Source organism: Magallana gigas, chromosome 8, assembly GCF_963853765.1.
Source record: "Magallana gigas chromosome 8, xbMagGiga1.1, whole genome shotgun sequence".
In the NCBI taxonomy this organism is placed as follows: Eukaryota; Metazoa; Mollusca; class Bivalvia; order Ostreida; family Ostreidae; genus Magallana; species Magallana gigas.
The window spans coordinates 42102274-42126278 of NC_088860.1; the positions used below are offsets into that span (position 1 = coordinate 42102274).

The 24005-nt window shown below is 33.3% G+C and overlaps 2 protein-coding genes and 1 long non-coding RNA gene across 4 annotated transcripts; 1 reads left to right on the forward strand and 2 right to left on the reverse strand.

The window, feature by feature from the left end:
- Positions 1-1091: 1091 nt before the first annotated feature.
- Positions 1092-6371, reverse strand: LOC105347173 (zonadhesin). The gene is made up of 11 exons (XM_011456118.4): positions 6119-6371; positions 5705-5815; positions 4826-4984; positions 4530-4571; positions 4167-4277; positions 3717-3827; positions 2955-3545; positions 2815-2865; positions 2464-2571; positions 2066-2185; positions 1092-1561 (listed from the first exon to the last, which is right to left on the reverse strand). The coding sequence occupies exons 1-11, from the start codon at positions 6174-6176 to the stop codon at positions 1527-1529; spliced, it is 1497 nt and encodes a 498-aa protein (XP_011454420.3). The 5' UTR covers positions 6177-6371; the 3' UTR covers positions 1092-1526.
- A 1737-nt stretch (positions 6372-8108) lies between these two features.
- On the forward strand, positions 8109-11019 carry LOC105347191 (uncharacterized). The gene is made up of 3 exons (XR_010708931.1): positions 8109-8427; positions 8657-8758; positions 10440-11019. It is a non-coding gene; the product is annotated as an uncharacterized lncRNA (long non-coding RNA).
- Positions 11020-16745: 5726 nt separating this feature from the next.
- LOC105347174 (uncharacterized) lies at positions 16746-23653 on the reverse strand. Of its 2 annotated transcripts, none has more exons than XM_011456120.4 (2): positions 23418-23653; positions 16746-18168 (listed from the first exon to the last, which is right to left on the reverse strand). In XM_011456120.4, the coding sequence occupies exon 2, from the start codon at positions 18082-18084 to the stop codon at positions 16861-16863; it is 1224 nt and encodes a 407-aa protein (XP_011454422.3). In that variant the 5' UTR covers positions 18085-18168; positions 23418-23653; the 3' UTR covers positions 16746-16860. The 2 variants fall into 2 exon arrangements, with proteins under 2 accessions (XP_011454422.3, XP_011454421.3); XM_011456119.4 differs by having other exon boundaries at positions 23379-23653.
- Positions 23654-24005: the final 352 nt, after the last annotated feature.

Consider the following 24005-nt stretch of genomic DNA (forward strand, 5'->3'; position numbering starts at 1 on the left):
AGCAAAATCAACGATAAGTTATTAAATTCATTATCTTTTTTACAGTGGGTATGTTTAAACTGTAGTAATACCTAGCTTTACTTTGTTTAATGAAGAGACAACATTATTATCCTCTATGATAATTAAATGTCGTATTTAGCTTCGTTTTGTCAATTAACATCCCGTAGACAGTGCAATGAAGCTATAGTCAGATCTCAGTGGTGTATAGTTAGGTACTATCTACGATATCTAAAGTCAGTTACTGTCTACGATACATAACCAGGTACTATCTACGATATCTATAGTCAGGTACTGTCTACGATATATAGCCAGGTACTATCTACGATATCTATAGTCAGGTACTGTCTACAATATCTATAGACATGTGTTGTCTACTAAACATGTATCTATAGACAGGTACTGTCTGCGATTTCTATAGACAGGTACTGTCTACGATATATAGCCAGATACTTTCTACGATATCTAGAGTCAGTTACTGTCTACGATACATAACCAGGTACTATCTACGATATCTATAGTCAGGTACTGTCTACGATATCTATAGACATGTGTTGTCTACTAAACATGTATCTATAGACAGGTACTGTCTGCAATTTTTATAGACAGCCACTGTCTACGATATCTATAGTCATGTACTGTCTACGATTTCTATAGACAGGTACTGTCTACGATATATAGCCAGATACTTTCTACGATATCTAGAGTCAGTTACTGTCTACGATACATAACCAGGTACTATCTACGATATCTATAGTCAGGTACTGTCTACGATATCTATAGACATGTGTTGTCTACTAAACATGTATCTATAGACAGGTACTGTCTGCAATTTTTATAGACAGCCACTGTCTACGATATCTATAGTCATGTACTGTCTACGAAATCTTAAGTCATGTTTTGTCTACGATATCTATAGTCATGCACTATCTACGATATTTTTATCCATAAACTGTCTACAATATTTTACTGTCTACGAAATCTATAGACAGGTTCTGTCTACGTTATCTATAGACAGGTATTGTCTACGATATCTATATTCTATAGACATGTTCTGTCAACAGTACTAACTCAAAGAAACTCTGATAAACCAACGAGTGCTAGAAAGTATTTAATCAATATTGAAATCCAAACGCATGTACATGTGTATGCATCAAAGACGTGTAATCGTTATATAACATAAGAAAATACGCTTGTGCCAAATATTAAACGAATAATTTGTTTTTTAACTCCTAGATACTGTATAATAATATCTAAAAATTTAAACCATGAATTAGAAATATCAAACAATCGGTACAAATTCAAGTCATTATTTCCTTTTTTTAATGCGTTTTTTTCTCATGATCGCTCTCAATAGATCGATCTTCACATAAACGAATAAGAGTTTATTATATAATGAAGCATGTGGTCTCATGTGTTATCGTCCTCCAAAATCGTCATTCAAGTTCATAATAGATGCATAACTTGATAATTTTACATTTTCCTTTAATAACATTTACGTTATCCTTTATTTGCACGTCAGATTGGTGTTAAGGCTGAACGGTCGTTGAATTTTGCCCATTACCTACAATTCAGTAATCATTAATAAGAATAATGTTGATTAGGTTGTACAACTGTTAAAAAAGCATTCACATCGATTTCAAAATAGTGCTTATTACTCAGGTAAGTGCAATTTCAAAATGAATACAATGTCAAGTTTTTTTTAAAAATTGGAAGAGAAGTTCGAAATCTTCATTACATTGAAAAAGAAGTCAATTTTAAAGTATATGAGTGAAAGATGTGCCTTTGCCAATTCGTTTAGTAATGCTAACCAAGTGAATTCCCATCAAATACTTGGTACTTTGCTCCAGATTTCCCTGAATTCAAGCACTTGACAAAAGATAATTTTCTTATATTTCAAAGCATATATTTTTTTAGAATGTATTAAACTGAACTTCATTTAAGGCATAACAGCATGTGAAGGCTATCAAATTATTAATCTTTCGTACATTCTTTTGCATAGACGCAAATTTAGGTATACGTGTAGTTCGAGAAAAAGATCTCATTCTTTTTTCGTCAAAATACTTACACAGTTGACAAAACGATTTGCAATTGCTTGCTGCCCATGCGCGATACTGCGGCTGTGTACAAACATCGGCACCGTAAGCGTTGCAGTTAGAAATTTTGTCCACGCACTTGGGTCCATTTCCTGTTTTAATATAAAAAAAGCAATACACATCTTTTCTCGCCATAGATACCCGATATAATTCACAAATTTTTGAATGGTCTTAATTATTTTGTTTAATTACACAGGTAATTTCGTGTATTTTTATTGGGTCGTATAATGTGCGTATACTGTATAACGAAGGGTTATACTATTTCTGTGACATGAATGAAAGCTTAACTTTTGGCAAAAGCGTTAAATTAAAGATTATAAAATGTATATACTGCTAATCGAATAAGCATTGTTTGTATGCATGTACTTGCCTTGGCAAAAATCACAGTAATTTAAACAGTTTTCCCTTGCCCAAGTCCGATACTGAGTACAAACGGTAGGAGAGTATGTTTGACAGTTGTCCACTTTATCAACACAAACTGAAAAGATTTTTTTTTCAGTCGTTCGTTATAAGATTTTTAAACATTCAATTTTTGTCATTTTATAATGCACTTTAACCTGAACCCTAGGATCAGGATGTTTCAGTCTTATTGTATGGTGTTTAAGATTCATGTTATCGTCCAATTCCAAATTTCAAAAATTCAGAATTTAAAAAGTGGCAGTAAGACAAAAGGGAATTATTAAAGAATTGATACTGCAATATGATTTTCTTTCATACATACGTTCAGGTGGTATGGTTGTAGTCTTTGAATCAATAATGGATAACTGTTCAGCTGGAAAGTGTAATAATTTATTGTTAATTTTTTCCCCTCATTCTATTCAAAATAACTAATGATAAATAAAAAAAAATAACAACACATACGTGTGCATTTTCTACAGAAATAGCGGCAATTTTGCAGTGTCCAGGATAGATATACTGAATTACTGCAGATACTCTGGCCATAATCATGGCAATCCTGCCTTTTGTCAATGCAGGGTGCGGCAGTAGTAGTGGAAGCAGTTGAAGTTGTGGTTGATGCAGTGGTAGTGGTAGGTCTTGATGTAGGTGTTGTAGGTTTTGGAGTGGGAGTGGTAGGTCTTGGTGTAGGTGTTGTAGGTTTTGGAGTGGGAGTGGTAGGTCTTGGTGTAGGTGTTGTAGGTTTTGGAGTGGTAGTGGTAGGTCTTGGTGTAGATGTTGTAGGTTTTGGGGTGGTAGTGGTAGGTCTTGGTGGTCGTGTCGTAGGTTTTGGGGTGGTAGGTCTTGGTGGTCGTGTTGTAGGTTTTGGAGTGGGAGTGGTAGGTCTTGGTGTAGGTGTTGTAGGTTTTGGGGCGGTAGTGGTAGGTCTTGGTGGTCGTGTCGTAGGTTTTTGAGTGGTAGGACTTTTAGTTGCCGCTGTCGTAGATACTGGTGTCGCCGTAGGTTGGGTGGTCAACTTTTGAGTAGTGGAAGTGTTTGTAGCATGCGGTGAAGAAACTGAACCAGGCAAGGTATATACAAAAGAAGTTTTGTCTTTCGTTAACAAATGATTGAAATATACAGCAAGTCTAAAAATATTGAAATTATAGAACGACTAAAGAAAATATCAACATCATTTTAATATATATGTGTTAGAATATTTCACATGTAAGTAAAACCTTGTTTTACCATTGCAGTGTCCACAATACTTCGGACAATATTCTCGTCCCCATTTATAATACGGCTCTTTGCAAACGTTTTGACCATAGTCAGCACAGTTGCTCCTTTTGTCTCTGCAGTCTTAAAGGTGACATATAGAATCGTTTACCGCAGGTAATTCAGTAATCAATTATCCGTTACGCGAATACATATTTGCATATATCGTTTTATATTAACTTCACAAATATTTTATGTTTTTTTCTAATCGTGGGATGTTATAAAGAAGATATAAACGATCGAAGGTTTCCAGTCCTTAATTACAGAATTTATGTGATTTATTTTTTTATTAAAGAGAGTTTATTTACAGACAGAAATAATGTTTTTGAATAATAAATAGTCTTTAATTCGTAACTGTACGAGAGCATTTTATTTTGAGGGTTTTTCTTTCATGGTAGAGTACTACTGTCTAGATAACTGTACCTGTACAAAAACCACAGTAGAGAGGACAATACTCCCGTCCCCACTTCTGGTATGGATCGTTACAGATACTTGGACCATAATCTGCACAGTTGCTTCGCTTGTTCCTGCAGTCTAGATAACATGTATATTCAGTGATATGTAGATTAGATTGCTGACGGTTCGTATATTATTTTTATGGCTGCTTAATTGTTCAAAAGAAAACACATAAATACTTAGTCTATCTTACTTGATGTTTAGATAGAATATATGTAAATCAATTATAGTCAGCTTTTTTCTGCAAACTAGAATCATTTACTTGTTTTTGTTGCTTACATTGCAATTAAGTTAAAGATATAATATAAGCATTACCAAATCGTTATTTACCGATCTTGAAGGGGTGTAGGTCTGCCATTGCCAATTGTTCTGCTGTAAGTATGAAAACAAATTAATACTCATATTATATGTAGCCTCATTAGAAATCAGTTCACATATCATTACTAAAAGGAACATGTACATTAAACCGGAAAACACTGCAAAGAAATGTAAATTAGAAAATATTCGAATCATTTTTTTTCTCTTGGATAATGTAGAACACATAAAGCTTTTTATTTCAACCAGGCATCAAAGCAAGATATGCTTTGTGAGATATCTTCATACATTTTCAAACGTTATAAACTTGCATGAGCACTGTCGACAGAAATAGCGGCAGTTGTGTGAGGCCCAGCGAGAGAGGGTCGCATTACTGCAAACATCGTGTCCATAGTCCACACAGTTACTGATCCTGTCCTCGCACGGTTCCGGTTTGGCTGACACACTTGTCTGCGGAATGGAGGTAGAAGCTGCCGAAAAAAATATTGCTGTGTATTTACATGTATGTACAAATGAAGTGGAGGCCATAGAATTTTTTCTTTTCAAAAAGGTACACATTTTAATAGATTGGATGGTTCATTGTATATACCTAGTTTTTTTTTTAAGTTTCAAAATCATTTAAACTGTGCTCGAGACCATACTTTTACTGCGTTGGTATGATCATGAAAATTTTAGAAAGAATACACTGATACGACTATTTAAGGGTTAACATTTCTTATTCCAAGAAATTTTGTAAAATACCGGGAAGTTTCATTAGTATTGAATGATTAAAAACCTTAAAAAAGAAATGAAACAAAACTGTCTTCTTAATATCATTTGTAGACAGGGTCATCGCCTGTGGTGTAAATAATTCTTTTATCATTGCCAAAAAGGAAACAATGATCATAATAAAAAACAACCCTCCCTAATACATAAAAGAGGTGATTAGAGATATCATGATACTAGTGTCTACAATACAATATACATTGCATTACATACCAACAGAAAAAAAGAAATATGATTTATTTTCAAACAGTTAAAAAAAAATCAACAGAGATTTATACATTGCATTCGATCCTGTAACAGCAATGCCGACCGTATGGTAACTTTTAAACATTAAATATTCAAAATGAATTTGATATTTCACTGTGTTGATGATGATTGGTCACGTGCTTATTTCAAATTGTTACGGAACATAGAGCTGTCTGTACCTGTACAGAAGCCACAGTAGAGGGCGCAGTTCTGCCGCGCCCACCCATCATATGGCGCCGCACACACAGTGCGTCCGTACTCAGGACACGTGCTCGTTTTATCTTCACATACTGCAAAAGGAAAACAAAGGAAAAAGTCAGAGGATATTTATAAAGACACCGTATTGTAATTTCTCTCTGTAAAATAAAGTCACAAGTTTTTTTTAATTAAATTGATAAACATTTACCACGATTTTTTTGTCATGTTTTACTAGTACATGTATTTATATTTAATGTAATGTATGTGCTGGTCATGCCCTTACACGTAACAGTAATCGATAGCTTGGTGGTAACATATATGTTGAATTTCGAGTGGTTATAGCCAAGTCAATGCTTTGCTTTTAATAAACATAATTTCAATGAAAATAATTATACCTGGAGTCTGAGCGGCAGCCAAACACACAAGAGACAGTATAACAATGGCGATCATCATAGTTCATAAGTTCCATGAAAAGGGCAATAGTTTCCTGTATTATTGTCTTATCTTTCAATGACATGGTCAATTATAGCTCGTGACCTGGTTGGTGATGATATGCATTTATACAGATCCTATATATAGACCCAAATCCCAAATAAATTTGTACGCTTATTATTGACAGGGCACATTTTTGAAAAGTCGAGACATCATTGAAGAATCATTATTCGAAAGAGGAGTATAAACAAGTATAGTTATTGGGAGACCGATCAAAAGCAATCATATACCGTCATGTAACTCTGTAGTACCTTATGGTGCTGACATTCCATCCTTTGTTTTACGTTATCATAATTATGTTATCAACGGGTCTTATATATCCTGTACTGATCCCACAGTGACAGAACTTGTTCAGTCGCACAATTGAATTGTGAACTAAGAATATAAATCGTTTTTGGTAGAATAATATTGTTGTTTTTATCCCACAAATTTCGTGGAATATTAAAAGAAGTTTTTATTTTTATATTAACTATTTCTATGGTCACTTCACAAATATGAAATTGTAAATAAAATCAGGTTGCATACATATACACCTACGTAAATGTACTATATATGGGTAGTTGACAGACTTGATTTTTGTTTAAGTTTCGTGAAGAAGTACACAGGGAACGTATTTTATGCAAAGTCATAAACATTATCAGACACTTAGATCATTATCTATATTTATCCAACACATATTTATCAGCTAACATTTAAATATCAATGTTCACTTTAAAAAACAAATACACAAAGCAAACATTTCATATACTTCTAATATAAATGAAACTCAGGGTCCTTAGATAAATGGAATATACTTTTGGTTTTATCTGTAGGAGATAATATTAATTGTATTGAACAATTTCATGAATATGCATACATATCCATGGCAGATTTCTACAGAAGCGAACGATGTACTATTTTGATTCATTTTCTATTTAAATAAAGTATGATCTTCAACCACAGTACTAAACATTAAACCTGTGTTTTATAAAATGTCTTGACGTTGCGTTTCTTCATTTAAAGGACAAAAAGTTAGAAACTATAAAAAGATTTTCATTTGAATTAATCACTGATCTGAACTTATTTTGCCTTTAACTTCCTATATTCCTTTCCGAATGTCTCTGTCGCTTTTTAATGTGAATTTGGAAAATGAAATCTATTTTTGATATTTCAATAGATTTAAATAACCTTTGATGAAAATGTTGACATAACAAATTCACATCCCTTTAAATATCGAAAGAAAGATTTGAAATCTATTGAATTTAACCTTATTGACATTTCTTGATCAATGGACCAAGAACTGAAGGATCTGTAAGGAATTTTACGTTTGGTTTCAGAAAACGGCAGGGAACTTCCTTCGTCTTGAAAAAGTAAATAAAGCTGTTGTCTTTATTTGATCACAAGCCCACACACTGACGAAATGAACAGTTAATGAAACTGTGCAAGAACGAAGAGAATATTAATACTTTCAGTAGCGAGTGGGATAATTAATACATTTCTGGTATTTTTGCACGAGGGCAGATATCTATACTGTTTGCCATTCAAATAGATGATTAAAACTACAAATATATTTTGATATCGTTTAACCAATGGATACAAACTTTTTTCATTTTTATTGAACGCAAAGTGAAATTCAAAATTTTCAAGTAACGCTGGAATTACGACATTTTTTTTAACTTTGACTATATGTTAAGAAGTATATAAAGACCTCAAAATAGGTAGAAACTTAGTCTTCATCGTATAATCAAACCATGCAAATGCTATGTAATTATTTATTTCTATATGTTAATTTGTTAAAATGTTTAATATATATTCTAAGAAAAACTGCAAAGCCTTTCGTTCAGTATAAATGATTATTAACACTGTTTTTTCCCTAAATTTTGCATTGGTTCAATGTCATATTTTTATAGGGCTAATCGTTTGCGCTTTGTTCACCACTGTTCTCCATCTTCAAGAAGTCGGATCCTTACAATTTCCATCAGATCTACGTAATGTCACCAGACTCCCGAGAAACTGTGAAGAAACCGTAAACTCCACAAAACTAAATACATCTGACAACAATGTTCAAGGTCACACGACTCATGTCTGTAGTCGCCATTTATCCATGGAAACCGCATCATTCCGTTGCTATAGTTACAATAACTCAACGTTGAACTTCCGAGCAATATTAAGAGGACTTCAAAGAAAGAGTTTAAAGTTCAAGCAGATATCATTAATTACTTTTCAACAATATGTAAGTAGTTTCTCCTGTAATTCATTTGAAATAAAGTGCTGTAGATAGAATTTTGTAAAATTTTACGAACTTTCTCGATTAAAAAAAAAGCTATAATTATCAAATTTATGATTTCTTTTCAAAGAATGTTTTTCATATAAGTAACTGGGCTATTTCAATGAAACTGCAGTGTTTTAAATCAACGTAGAGTTATCTCTCCTTTCATGGTTCATTCAATGGTTTATTACAGCTCGCGTCCCGGACTCCATACATATCAGACTGGTCTCTGTACACCCCAGAGCCCTGCTTGAGAATAATCAGACACTGTATAGACTGTGATTCGCCGAATGATGTAAGTACTATGCCAAGTAAAACGTGCTTTTAGATACTCAATTTACATGTCCACCATCCCTTTTATATATCGCTGAAAAAGATATGGTTTCTGTCAGTGTTTGCTAAGAATACTAAGTCATTCCCTATTAATTTAAGGTGGTTTGGGACACCTCCATATTGTGACGTAATAAGACGAAATAAACAATAAACCTAAGTATAAATATATAAATGTTTTCTTTCCCTAATTTGTTATCTAAAAGTGAAGTGCAGTGGGATAGAGCGTTCACCACCAATCTGTACGTCATGAGTTGGAATCCATCTGAGTGACCTTTCCAGAAATTTTTAAAACATGTATTTTGGTCAAATATTGTAAAATGATTTCTAAACCAGTAAAAGTATTTTGATTTTAATGTCTTTTTATCCACATTAATATCGACATGTAGCCCATACATGTACAGTCGTTTTACCGCTAACGAATATTTGCCAGTATCGAATAATTTTTAGACATAGTATTGGTGAAAAACGAAGTTAAGGTTTTAAAACATCCAAGCTAGGTAATAATAATACAGAAATAAATATTCTATCAGTGTGTGGAGTTGTTTGACATTTGCACGATTATTTACCGTATTATATACAAATTAAAAATGTGACCCAGATATGAACTGTCGGAAGTGCAAGGCAGAAAAAACGAAAGTGTGAAAACAATTAAACTTAACTATGAAAATAAGTTTGTTATTAAACCCTTTTTAGTGGACAATTAGTAATTGTAATCCATTTAATGAGATTATGCATCATATCAAATAATAATTAACCCCTTCACGGTAACTGCGGTACTGCTCTTTTGCAGGGCAAAATGACATAGTTTGGTGAAATATGACGTAACGTCTATTGTTTCATTTACGTCGTTTAATTATCTACCTACTGAAATTTCGGCAAAGTATATCATTTTGCCCTGCAAGAGAGCAGTACCGCAGTTATCGTGAAGGGGTCTATTGAGCTCTGAATGAAATTACGACTTCAGATAGAACCACGTGCAGTTTTCCTAGTATCGGTTCATTGCGACAGAAGTATTATTTGGCAGGATACATTGATAGGTATACGGGCAAAACAAAGGCAAACGGCAACTACTTATCATTAATTACTATTATAAAGTGTTTTCGTGAAAATTTAATTTTCATAAAGTAACGCAAAATGAAAACTGTTCAAGTCCAGTTTCAATTTGACGGTAAAACGGTACCATAAAAATAACGATCATATTATTTGTTTAAATAACATAATTCCACAATTATTTTTCCTTCTTCATTAATAAGTCTATTGACATGTACCTCTTGTGCATTTTTGAAAATAATCGGCCCCAAAATATTCTGTCAGAAGTGATAGAGGGCGCTTGATTCGATACTGGAAAACGTATTCGAAACTTGGAAAATGGGGGGGGGGTGTTGAAATTACTATCTCCGTAATTCATCCTTTATATTTTGGGAAGTTTGATACTACAGTTAAGAAGGACAAAGAACCGTGATTTAAACAAAAAATAAAAACATTTGGAATTCCGATAATAATAGTCGCATGCACGACGAAACCGCATACTGGTTTGTTACCGGTAAAACGGCTGTACATCCTTAAATCAATTGGAAGCATTTCATTTTCAATTCAAGCTTAACTTCTTTTGCTATATTGCCTCTCTGTGTTTATTCTTGCAGATAGTTGATCTACACAGAGACTACAACATCATAAAAACAATACATGAAATTATTGGAAGCGTACTACAAGAGGAAAAGTCGTTCTTGCCATTTTCAGAACAAGTCCAATCGTTAAAATTTCTCCACCGATCTATCAAACAGTTGCTTTGTGAATTACACACCTTTCTTCTTGTGCTTGGTTTACATGACGTCATTCATGGCTTCGTCGGTGACGTAATAAATTCACCCGACTGGTGCGTTTTCGAATCGGTATCAACGAGATACGAGAGAGACGTTTACCTGTTAAGACAAGTGACTGCTGTGTCCTCTGAAATCTATCACCGATACAGTATGCTGATTCCATAGGTTTTAGTGCAATTTGTTTATCAAAGGAATAGTATACCTATCATTATGTAATTTGAAAGGTTATTAAAAAACATTTTGGTTTTTTTTCTTCAGTATTTTAGTAAATCTTTTTAACAAATAATATTTTTATTAGTTTTGTTACACATCGTGGTGATTGAGTGTATCATATGGCGAGAATATCATCGGTAGGCGAATATCCAATCTTGTCATTGAATAAGACCACATGTCCACCAATAAAAACCCACATTGTATTACATAAAGTCATCGCCATACGTCCATAGTACCGTAATAAAATATGCATGTATAATGTCATACATGTTGTCTTCTTTAGCTTTTAACACAAATTTGACTTGTGTATTTGTAAAGTTAACAATGTAAAACTAAAGAAGATGTCAAGAATGTAATTAAAACCGTTTACAGACAGACAGTCGGACCATGTACAAATGTGATCAGAAGAGTTCAGTTGAGTCAGGTGAGCTAAAAGCTGAAGCTAAAACTTTGACATTTGTCTTGGTACTTGCTCAGTTTCTCTTTAGAAAGAAAGCCGATAAATGGTAGATCGAAAAAAAATAAAATTCAGAGTTTAAAATTTATTTGTGCTTAATATTAGGAAATCTATAGCTAATCTTTTAAAAGTCGTAAAAGCAGTATAGACCACAGTCAACTAAAATTCCCATTTCATGTTTGTCATAAAAACAGACGACTCAATACTTTACATAAAATACTCAGAAAAAAATATCTATCTAGAGTCCTAATTATCTATTCACAATACAACGTCTATCGACCTCGTAGCAGCTGGATAGGTCGGTATTTCATGGTTTTTGGTAACCGACATTGATCCTAAGTTATGTTATCATATAATTAAAATATTTTTGCACAAACTGGTTCCTCCCCTTTTCCAAAAAGTATTGAAACATTAAAGAGAAAATTTTAAGAGAGGAGACTATAACTGGATAACTAGATTTAGAACATGTTTCACACATCAAACTATAGATTTTTGCTGATATCAAACAACAAAGTTTGCACGAAGTTTTAATGGCCATGTTATTGTAACCAATTTTTTCCAAAAAGTATTGAAACATTAAAGAGAAAATTTTAAGAGAGGAGACTATAACTGGATAACTAGATTTAGAACATGTTTCACACATCAAACTATAGATTTTTGCTGATATCAAACAACAAAGTTTGCACGAAGTTTTAATGGCCATGTTATTGTAACCAATGTCATTGGGTCATAAATGGCAATGATTGATAATTGAAAAACCATTGTCGTATCTTGCGTTTAAAGAATCAAATCCATTTAATGCCTATTTGAACGAAAAAAAGCTATTAAAAGAAATATACATGTATTACAGCATACAAATAGACAAGTATATAAATAATGCTTAAAAAAATACTAAAATGAATTATTAGATATGCAATATATGCAATACATCACGATGTTTAGATTAATAAGGAAAATTTTAACAAGCTGATAACTGAGCATTGAAATTGAAAATAAAACAGAAACTGCTCCGACCATAACTAACATATATATTGATAAACGTGTTCAGTTCAAATGCAGACATAGGTGCAATAATATAGTCCCCTTCAGTATTTTTAACTGACGCTTTTGTCTCTCAAAAAATATAGACAGAAATAATCACAGTCTGTTTTTGAATTCTACATAATTATCTGATGCAAAAGCGTGTCCCAATCTTTTCTCAATCATCTTGGGAAAATATTAAACGATTTTTATGTGTCTATGATCTGTCCGAAAAGAACTTCTCAACTTGAAATAACCAAATTTTAGGGAAGGACTTTACTTGGGATTTGAACAATACCTACCCATGACAATCACCTGGTCTGATACGTATTAATTAATCTTGCACGAACGGTAACTCACTACAGAATTGCAGAAATACACTCGGGTAAAATAACAAAGATTTCTAACTTCTCGTGTAAAAAAGGTATGACATGTCTTCCACCATCTGCTTGATATTCGAAAGAAAATTACTTACACAAACTTTGTGAATTTGACAATTAAGCAATTTTTTAATTCTTTTTTTTTTTGGGGGGGGGGGGGGGTTGAGGGTTTGATAGTCAAGATTGTTCCCTTAATTGAACATAAAAAAATGCTTAATGCTTGTCTAATCCATCCTGCCTTTGGCTAGATTGTGTAATGATATACCTGCTTCGGCAGCTGTATGTACACTAGGATCAAAGTAAGAATTTAAATATCTTCATGCTCTGTCCATGGTAGGCTAGCAGTTACATTGACTAAATGTTATAAAAACAATTAAAAAGCATATATAGGCCATGTATTTTAATACATGAAAGGTTTCCTTTTTAAAGCGATGTTTGCCTAAAAGGTGATTAATTTATGACAGTCATTCCTTTGTCGGACGTTTATTGGACATCATTTCACAGTTTTAATGGGCACACATTTTAATTGTCCCCTGCTGGTTAACTCATCATATCGGGTATTTTTGCGGATCTAAAAGGTACCAACTACCGGTTTTGATGATATGTTTGATTCCTGCTTTTCAACATGTGTAACTATGGACACAAACGATTGTTCCATAATATAAATATGTTTTACAATAGCTTATGGATAATGTTTACTTAGAATGAATTAAAAAAAAAAAACTCTCTACCAATGATGATAAAAAATCATTTTCTGTATGTCATAGAACATTGAACGTGTTATTGCTCACTTCCAATAAATTTTAAATAATCTAGATATTGAGGTATTGGGCTTGAAATGCGATGAGATGAGTATAAGATGTTTTGGACTAGCATTGCGTGTATTACATAACAAACTACCTGTTTAAATGATAAGAAAAGACAATGAAATATACAAATTGTGGTGACCTACAGATAAAAACTGAACTTTTGTTTTTATAGAGCTGCCAATATTTGTTTCAAAGGGAAAAAAGAATTAGAAAAAGTTTTTCCGTGTAATATCAGTATCAATTTATCTAAGGAATAAGGAATCATTCTTTGAGTATTATGAGATGATGATTTCGGTCGGGGCGTGGTCAAATCCAACAAAGCCCAAAGGGCTTTATGATAGATTTGATTACGCTCCGACCTAAATTATCACCTCATAACAATAAAAAATGATTGCTTATTACTTATCTCTATATCATTTCCAATTTGTACACTTTAAAACAATATCATTTTAAAACCAATAATTTTTGTATGTAGCACATGCTATGTATAACTTCGCGGTGCAGCCAATAACGTTTTTTTGGGTTGTGCTATAAGACACGCCCATTTTGTGCCACTCATATTTTATGAAGTTATTGGGTTTTAGGGGTCAAAATTAATTCGTAATGTTATCACAGCCAAAGACAGTTGAAAATGTAAATATTAATAGATATTTAGTGTATTTAAAACATTTTCAACAAACTTAATTTGACAACTAAAATCCAAAGTAAAAATCAAATTATTCCACATTTCTTCTGTTTAGGCACACGTCTATTTCTTCTGTTTAGGCATAAGTCTATTTTTGACTTAATATAACACCGTAAATGCTGGAGAATAAATCAACTCGACGTGAATTAAGTAAACATATAGGGTGTCGTTTTTGTAATGTAACCTCTTAAATATTGATATCTCGTAGCATTTCTATTCTAGAAAACCCATGAGAGACAAAAACGCTTTAAGACCTATTGTCAAACTTAGAATAGAAATAAGATTGCTTTTTGTTTAACATGAATAAATAGCTTTAAGCAATAGAGATGCTTTGTAGTATTTACTGGCGTTTTTATTACTTTACGGAGAATTTTATGCTAATTAGATAGGATAGGAGTTGAATTCTATTTATATTACTATTACCCCAAGATTTTGAAGTTTTTTGGAACATAAACTTTTAGGCACAAATCTTTTTGACATGCTTTTACGAATAAGTATTGGCCGTGTGTTAATACTTTTTAGATATCAAATATACTATAGAAAGAGTTCCAAAGATAGACTCATTTACCGTAGAATAGCGAAAGGAGAGGTTGGGAAATACTATGTAAAGTTTATGACATACGTTAATTGTATGGATTTAAATCTAAAATAAAAAAAGCACTGGCGGATTTAGAGCCCCCCCTCCCCCTCCATTTGTTGTGCAATTTTAAAACAAAATAGTATAACTACAGAAATTCTGTTTTTATTTTTATTCAGCGATTTTATAATATGTGAAGTATAGCTAGGATAGCTCAAAATAATGTTTTTTAAACCAAAACGTGGAAGCCGCCAGACCCCGACCGTTTGGGCCGCTCTCAACAAACCCTGGATCCGCCACTGCAAAGTAACGTGATGTACGCATCTGAAACTATGAAAGATGCGATTAATTTAAGAAGGGTGGATGGTCAGGCCATTTTATACTATATTGAACTCCTGGAGAAGAAGAGCTCTGTATTAAGATATACTGAAATGTCACACTTTCATTGGTTTAAACATGGCACGTGACTGCTTGATATATCTCTATGTCCGAGGGGGTTCGGTGGGAATTAATATTAGGTAATATGGCCGACGCTTTGCCTGCTCATCTCGACATTTCATAATATTCATTAATTCAGAAACCGCATTCCGTAAGTTCTTTAAATATTTAGAGTAGTTGCCATCTGAAATTACTTTTAAATTTTACCGATATATGAGTTGCATTGACACAACGTTTACTCAAAAAATGTCGAAATAACTCATGTTTTTTGTAAAAGAACGAACATGTATGACTGTGCAAAAAGTTCTACTAAATTTGATGATTATCGAAATATGACACTGAAACAGAAACATCGTTTACAGTCCATTGTTCCATAAATAATTGTATTTAATGAGACACCAAGAGCGCAGTATCTAAATGTCACGGCGTCAAATTTATGATCTGATCTATAAACATTATTAATTATGAATAAAAAATGATGCTGTAAATGACAATATTGTTAGTTTCAAAACCTTTAAAATATTTTTTAAGATTTTTTTCATATTCCTTAAAATGACGTCTTCTTTTCAATTTACATGTACATGTAGTAGCCACATTGGTTCTACCGAGTTCTAAATTTAACCAATATCGCATCCAATTCAAAGAGGGTAGGGATATATTAATTTTAGTATTTATGAATAAAACCGGCGGAAGAAAATGTTAGCTAAATTTCTAAATTATATATGAAACCTAGCATGCACACAAAATATGTCGAGCAATCTAGCTTTGAAACTGGAGTGTAAAATAAGGAAACTGGAATGTATATAAATTCATTATGTATCCGGTATCATCTGTTTTAACTAGAAAAGTAAAATCAATGTCCCATTAATTGTATAGCGCCCCCCACGTAACGTTGGTAATGAAACATCAATATTTGTCTCTTTTTACACTAGGTGTCGGTAGACGGCGGAAATTGGAGTGTTTAATTATCGCTTTTTGTGTCCTTGTGTACACCAATATAAAATAGTGGGGTTTTTTTTGGTCTGCAATAAACAGAATGCAAAAAGACAATAATTTGCCGTTGTCAATATTACAACTTGGTGCAGTGCCTGGATACAAGGACGGACCACTTCATCAAAGTGATGTCTAAAAACAATTGCGTTTCATCAATAGACAGTTAATTTGCGAGAATAAAAGGCTAATAAACATAGCCTATTGTTCAAACAGAATTGAATGAATACCGTCGAGAAAAATAAAGGCCATTAAATTTTTTTTGATCGTAGCTTGCAGATCTTCTCATTTCCCCATTAAAGTATTCTTACATTTTCTTCATTTTAAAAATAATGTAAATTGTCAAAATGTTGAATATCAGTTCAAAGTCAAAGGTCTATATATTTTTTTCTACATTTAATTGAATATCGAGAATATGTTTAAACTTTTAAAAAATCTTGAATTCCGTTGAAACTCAATTTTGTCCCCCCCCCCCCCCCCCCCCACATTAGAAAAATTTGTAATAGATTAACTTTCAACTTGAGTGGCAGCAACCGCTAAAATAATTCAATCACAAATTTCTGTATATAATTTTTTTACTGAAAACAAACAGACGTACAAACTAGAAACTTAACATTAAAAATAATGAAGATCAATGGAGATGGATGAATTAAATACGAGCGGATTCCTTTGTTACTTCCATGGTCCTATGATGAACTTTTTTAAATCATTGTTTGTCAACGAAGTTTGTGTTTTCTTTAGTGGTTGATTAGCATATCTGTTGGTTGCGCGCGAATTATAAACAGAGTATTTATCTGACGTGAATGGCGCACGTGCATTCCTACTTCTGGAACTCATTTCGAACATGCTCGCCCCCCTGCTGACTGAATCGGACATTTTGTGACCACTGATGACACTTACTCCGGAATCCGATGAGAGACTATGTTTCGTGTCTGATTTTGTGAAGAATCCCGAGTGGTCTCTCGTACGTTCTTTCTCTGAACCCTTTTTAGTTTTTCTCCAGTTCATATATTTCGCCACTACCACATAATCCTTCAAAGACTTTGATTTAATGTTCGATGCCCCACGCTTTTGAAAACCGCTATCATCAGTCTGAATAGCAATTTCGGACGTAGATATATATCTTGCAAGAGTTTCTGACTTGGCTGCTTCTTGAGTATTGCCCTTGGATGTTGAACTTCCTGTAGTCTCCACAGCCGGATTGTCGATTTCTTCAATTGAGAGCGGTGCTTCAACAAGCATTCTTTGTCTAGACGATCTTGAATCTGAATGTACCAAACTGAGTGCAGCATCCTCCATTATCCCTGAATCTGATCGTAATTCAGCATCGTTTTCGTTGTATACTACGGCAATAGGTGTGCTGAGTTTCATTCGTTTTGATTTTACAGAACCGTTTCGTTTGTACTGCATTCCCGGCGTAGACATGGCTGACCGTAAATCTGTGTCGTAATCCACGTAACGAATGGCTCCCTCGGGCCCCGGGGAACTGTGATTAGAATGCACGTTATTATTATCCTGTCTTGTCTTTTCATTCGCATCTTCATCCAAATTAAGCTTTTCGCCTTCTTGACTCGATTCCAAACGCGATTCTTCATCCGGGTGATCGTGTTGCGAAGCCTCATCCGTGATCTCAGTTTCTTCGTTGTTTCCCGCCGTTTCTCGTCCACGAATCTTGTCGGCTAAATCTTGGAACGGCCTGTTTTCCTTCATGTAGCGCCTGCACTTGTAGCAGCAATAGATGCACGCGCATCCCCCGTACACTATCACCATCACGGGGATGACGACAAACATGGCCAGGTTGTTAGACTCGGAGAAGAGGTCTTCTTCCGATGACGTGGAAGAAGATGAGTTGGCATTGCGACGAAGTCGACTCAACATTTCGAAAGGGTCACCCATTTTAAACGTTTTACTCCTTTTCTAGACTACAGCGGTAGGATTTTTAGAATTACTCCTACATCATCCAAAAGTATGAATAACCACCTAAAAAAAAACAAGAAAAAGTTATTAAAAAGTTATTAATTAACGAGTAAATTCAATTATCATACATGTAATAGTATCAGAAAATGTATTTTCTTATTATTCTTTTCATACCTTTTATGAAACTTTTTCGATACAACTTAACAAGTCAAAACTTGGAAATATATTATTCAAAAATAAATATAAAAGTACAAAAGTGAATATGGATTTGAACAGCAGGCAAAAATTGCCTACAATAGTTTTCTCCATCTGAGATACAAGTTTTTAAATTGAATACAATAAACAAAATACAGATAAAAATATTTAGAACTTTTAAGGAGAATTTTATTTTCTGAACGATTTTTCCGTTGCATGGTAGGTAAGCATAGTCATCGTGTTTTTATGGCGTTATGATAAAATGAAGCTTTGTAAGAGTGCGGTATAAGAAATGACCTAGAAAAGTAGAAATTGTACATCTTCAAAATTTGATACACAGAATAATGCTATGCTAAAGGTTATTTTTCTTGATATTTTAATGAATCCAATTACCAATCTACATTTTTAATGCTCCAAATTAAATATAAAGACAATTTTTGTGCATTTTGATATTTTGAGATGGCTACCACTAAATACCAGACGGTAAAATTTTATAATTTTTACATAAAAGATAGAAGTCATCTTCCGGAAATGTTTTCTGGAAAGTGAAGGGGAGTTCAGAGGTATAAATCTCTTAGCCGTAGATTGGGGGGGGGGGGGGGGGGGGGGGGGGGGGGGGGGGGGGGGGGGTTCCAATGCCTATTTTTGATTAACTATGTGATTTAAAAAAAAGAATAGAGGGTTCCTGACCCCCATCTCATATAAAGTGTACAATAACCACCTCAATATCCGACCATCGCATGTGTTTTAAATTTGTTTTCTTCTAGTTTCAACATATACTTCTAATTATACTTCTAACAATTTTGGATTGAATTCATTCCTATTGTGTAGAAGACAAACGTTTGATGGCCTTAAAGTATTTTAAAATCAAAGTTGAAATCGATGACTTAGGTAAATTTAGATCATTTGTTGTCTTGAGTGTTTTATCGAGATCCATAAAAGTCGAGTCTACGTAAAGTAACAATTTACTTATTCAAACATTACTGGGGCAAGGTTTTGCCATGTGTTTACTTTCTTTGAAATTGATGAAAACAACCTATCCGAAGAAGAGAAGCAAATTTCGCCAGTGCGTCAGAAAAAAATATTTTTTTTGTATGCGGACTGTGTAAATTTAAGACTAACTGCTTACAAAATTGATTTAAGATAAAATCTATACGTGAATCAAAGATATGGGGGGGGGGGGGGGGGTTGTACCGAATATTATTTTCAGCCGTATAGTATTAACGTTTTCTTCTTTTTTTGAAAAATAATCAAATTATTGGTTAAATAATTATTGCCAAATTTTTTTAGCCCAAAATGTTTCTCTTTCAATTCGCATGCATTATTTAATAACCAATTTATTGTACATTCTACAAAACTGATTCTCCTTCCCGAATACTACATCAATAAAGTTTAAAGCAAAAATAAATTAATAAACAAAGCTACATGGACTAAAATACTTTAACTACTTTCCATTGTCGGAAGGGATGTAGTTGGTTTCACAGTTAGACTAAGTTAAGACAAGTCGTTTAATTTTGTGGCCTTAAAGTGGCTGTATAGAGGGTAATTCACTTTCGGTTTAAATCCAAGTTCAGTAAGGTTATCGTTAAGGTTTGACAGATAGGATATTTTAATTCCTTTTTTTCTGAATATAAGCATTTACATTTGTTACCGTTATCCACCCTGATGTTTAGAAAGAGTAGATTGTTACATTTAGGGTATTTTTCCATGTATGTATTTTTCAACTCTTTATGCAATATTCGAAGGTCAAAAGTTACATAATAGCGTTTTTAATATTTATTGATAACATAACTACAAACAATTATATTGATTGGGTAAAACATGTGATAGAAAGAATTTAATATTGCATGATTTAATTTGCCATCATAATACTGGAGTATATTGAGTTGCTTAAGTGTTTTCTATTTCAATACAACTAGTTGGTTGAACATTTATATTTCATCACAAATACCGGAATGAGCAGATAGAGTTTTACGCACTTCATTTGAAATATTTTTACAGTACTATTATTTTGAAATTTTGTAGGTCCATATTACCTCTTGAGGTAGCAGCTGTCGTATTAAAAAATTTACACGGTCCATTAACATGGGTTGTAATTTTTTACGATACCTAAACCACCTAGTACTGTATCTGTTTAAATCACTTAATTATGTTCCAATACCTGCTTTAAAACAACTAGAGATGCTTTACAGATATCCTCATTTTCACCGCGGTTTAGAGATGATGAGTGATGAATCTACATCTATGTTCCATTTTAAAAAACAAAAACTTACAAACAAAATGTTATTGTCAGCTTTTTAATCTAACGAGTGTAGATTATCATTTTTAGCCAAATGAATACACTATTAAGGCAATCATATCATTCAGTCGATTAATTCTAATTCCTTACAGCAAGCTTGTGTTCCGGAAAACCACTGTAAGGTCAAACAAACCAAACGATTTTTTGTATCTGTTGCAAAACCATGCAAGCTTCCAAAACATAAGGTATGCAATATGTAATTTATAAATCTTGTACTTGTTTTTGTGAAAATTTTTATTTCATGATATTTTTTTATAGCATATCCTCGCGATTTTCAATACAGTTTTCTGAGTCAAAAAACCATGCAGATGTAAAAACAGCTGAAACTATAACTATGATAGACTGGGTGATAGACAGTCAAAGAAGAACGCACCGGAATTTGATGGGACTTCACCACCATGCTTGAAGACATCGTGACATTTCTTTGCTGTCTTCTACTATGAATCATCTCCAGTATAAGAAAACAACGCTGGGGGACAACTCAGCTAAGGCCGGTTTGAAGCTTGTTGCAAAGTGCTGAAGGTCAACAGAAGAGTACAGCCAGCCTTAATGTCACAAACTGTGAAATTGAGGAGGTGGACAGCTTCACGTACCTGGGCGCCAATGTCACCAAGGACGGCAGAGTCACAGCCGACATCAGGAAGAAGATAGCGATGGCCGGCCAATCCATCAGGAGGCTAGACAGCATTTGGAGGGTTAATAATATCAACAGAAAGGTCAAAGTCTCTCTTTACAAAAGCCTACTCCTCTCCGTATTGTTTTATGGATACGAAGCATGGACACTTATAAAGAAAGCGGAAAAGACTTCTTCTAGACAAAATGTCTAAAGAAGATCATTTAGGTCTGATGGCAACAGCACATATCAAACCTGACTGTACTGCAGATGGCAGAAACATCTAACATCAGCGGAGAGATCAAGAGAAGGAGGTGGAACTGTATCGGCAACATTTTGAGAAAAGATCCAGCAGATGACTTTGCTGTGGCTCTAGGGTGGACCCCTGCGAAAAGGGAACGCCCAAAAACAACATGGCGACGGATAGTGGAGGTAGAAAGAGACAAGGCGGGATGGAACGCGTGGAACACAGCACGCCGAGAGGCTTCAGACCGCGACATGTAAAAGGCAAATGTTCATGCTTTATGTGCATCCTGGCACGGAGAGAATTAAGGTTAAGGTAAGGTTCTGAGTTATAAAAAACCCATGCAGCAACAGAAACAGGTGAAACTATAATTTTTTTTATTATTCTGAAACACTTTTGCATACCCCAACAAATAAAAGAGATATGTAACATTGGAAAAATTCAACTTATGCAGTTGAGTAATTATATAGATTGCAAATTTAGGATCTTTTTTTTTTTCTTTTACCAAAAAGTATAAATACGATCTTTTGTTTACACAATGATATTGTATCAATAATCCGTATTTAATGCAAATTAATTTTAAAACAAGGAAAAGGTATATATGATCAGGCAAATAAACAAAATAAATAAATCACTTCTCTTTCGGGGAATCATATTCATGCAATAAAAAATGAATGGTTGTGTATATAAATGAGACAAAGACTTGATCATTTCATTTCTAATTTTATTCATTTTATTTAAAAATTATTCATAAACGCCATTTACGCTCGTACACGAAATGTGAGTATTGCAAAATTACGGGTAAATTTTATATATTTCCTCGGTGCTATTGCAATATATTGCAATTTTAAGCCTAAACTAAAATATATTGGCTTAGGGCAATTACTATTGTTAAGATATTCAATGATTGCTTTACAATGAAAACTTCTTGTCTAGATCTATTGCGCAGATTGTTAAAACATTTACCGGTATAACTGTGCATGCTTACAAATATTCCTTTTTTGAAGGCTTTGGATCGTAAATGCGATTTTATTTTATATAGATTTTTAGACATACCGGTATCCAAGCTCCTGTAAAATAAAACTGTGTATACACTAGAAACTATTTGAATTTTAAATCTAAAACATTTGGGTATTTTCTTTACGAGATACTGCAAATTCCCAAGTAAAACCGAGAAAAAATGCGAATAGCATCTTGAGTAGATTAAAAATGATTAATCTCTTTAATTTTTCAAATATTTGAGAGACCTATATAAAAATACACCAAAAGTTCGTCTCCCGCGGTATTATATATTGATTTCTCGCGATTTGATACAAAATGGTGGACCCTGGTAATAGAGTGATTCTGTAAAATAATCCTGTTTTCATTCTTTTTTTTAATATCTTAAGAGGAATAAAAATGTTATTTCGATGCTTTGTCAGATTAAATCATAATGGACATTGTTTATTTTGACAGAGGGGTTTATTTAGTAAAGAAAATGCCTAAACCGTCTTTAATTGCCACGAGAAAAAGAGAAAATATAATTTTGATTAAAAAAAAAATGTTGAAATGTTTTCGGGAAAATGCTTAATCACGGACATAGTGAAATTATAAACATACCGCAATGTATTCCACGCCTTAAGTGTTACATGTAATATCTTCCTTTTAATTGATAAAGGTTAACAAACTCATTCCTAAAAAAAAAAACCCACAATGTGTTACATTGTAATAAGCAAATTTGTATCGTCATTTTGTAAACCCAAAAATTTCTCACTGGATAGTAACTTTACGCTGGGGGTTAACTGTCGATACTAGATATGCTATAAATTAAGTGCATTTTTATCTGCGCTTTGCTCTAAAAATGCAAAAAACGTAAACTGTTATGGAAAAAAAGGATAAACCATGCAAATCAAAGAATGCATAACCCAGATGAAGATACTTACATCATTTACTTTCAGTTTAAAATCATGATAAAGGATCACCTGAAATTATCCGAGCACATTTGAGTTTGGTTTATCCAGAACTAGCACAAGATCTCGAACTGTAGTAGCAGCATCAATCCATTAGGAATCGGGCGTCAAGGAAAAAACAAATATATTCACATTAACCATACTGCTATCAGCACAACATTCATCCGGGGCAACCTCAGCTGATGAACAGGATAGCTTACGATAGACTGTTTGCCTATAATACCATTATGACGTCAGTCTATTATCTCTGTGAATATGAAATAGCTCCGAAATATTTGAATAGATACAAATTGATTTTTTTAATGTTTTCATTGAGCCTTGGCTTCGTACTGATTTTACGCTGTTATGTTTTAAAATATTAAATTATTGGGTTGGTTTTCTCGAGGATATGTTGTTGTGTATTGATTTGCGTATTCGAGTTTGAAGTAGAATTTAAAAGCTGTTATTAAACTTTTTATTTATCTAACGTCTCCTTGTCAGTAATTATTTGTGATTTACATATTTTTATAACCTTTACCGGGAGAAACAGTTCTGCATTATTTATTCTACTTCTGTTTCCAAAGAAGAATCATGATCAAAGACATGGAAAAAGATTTGATT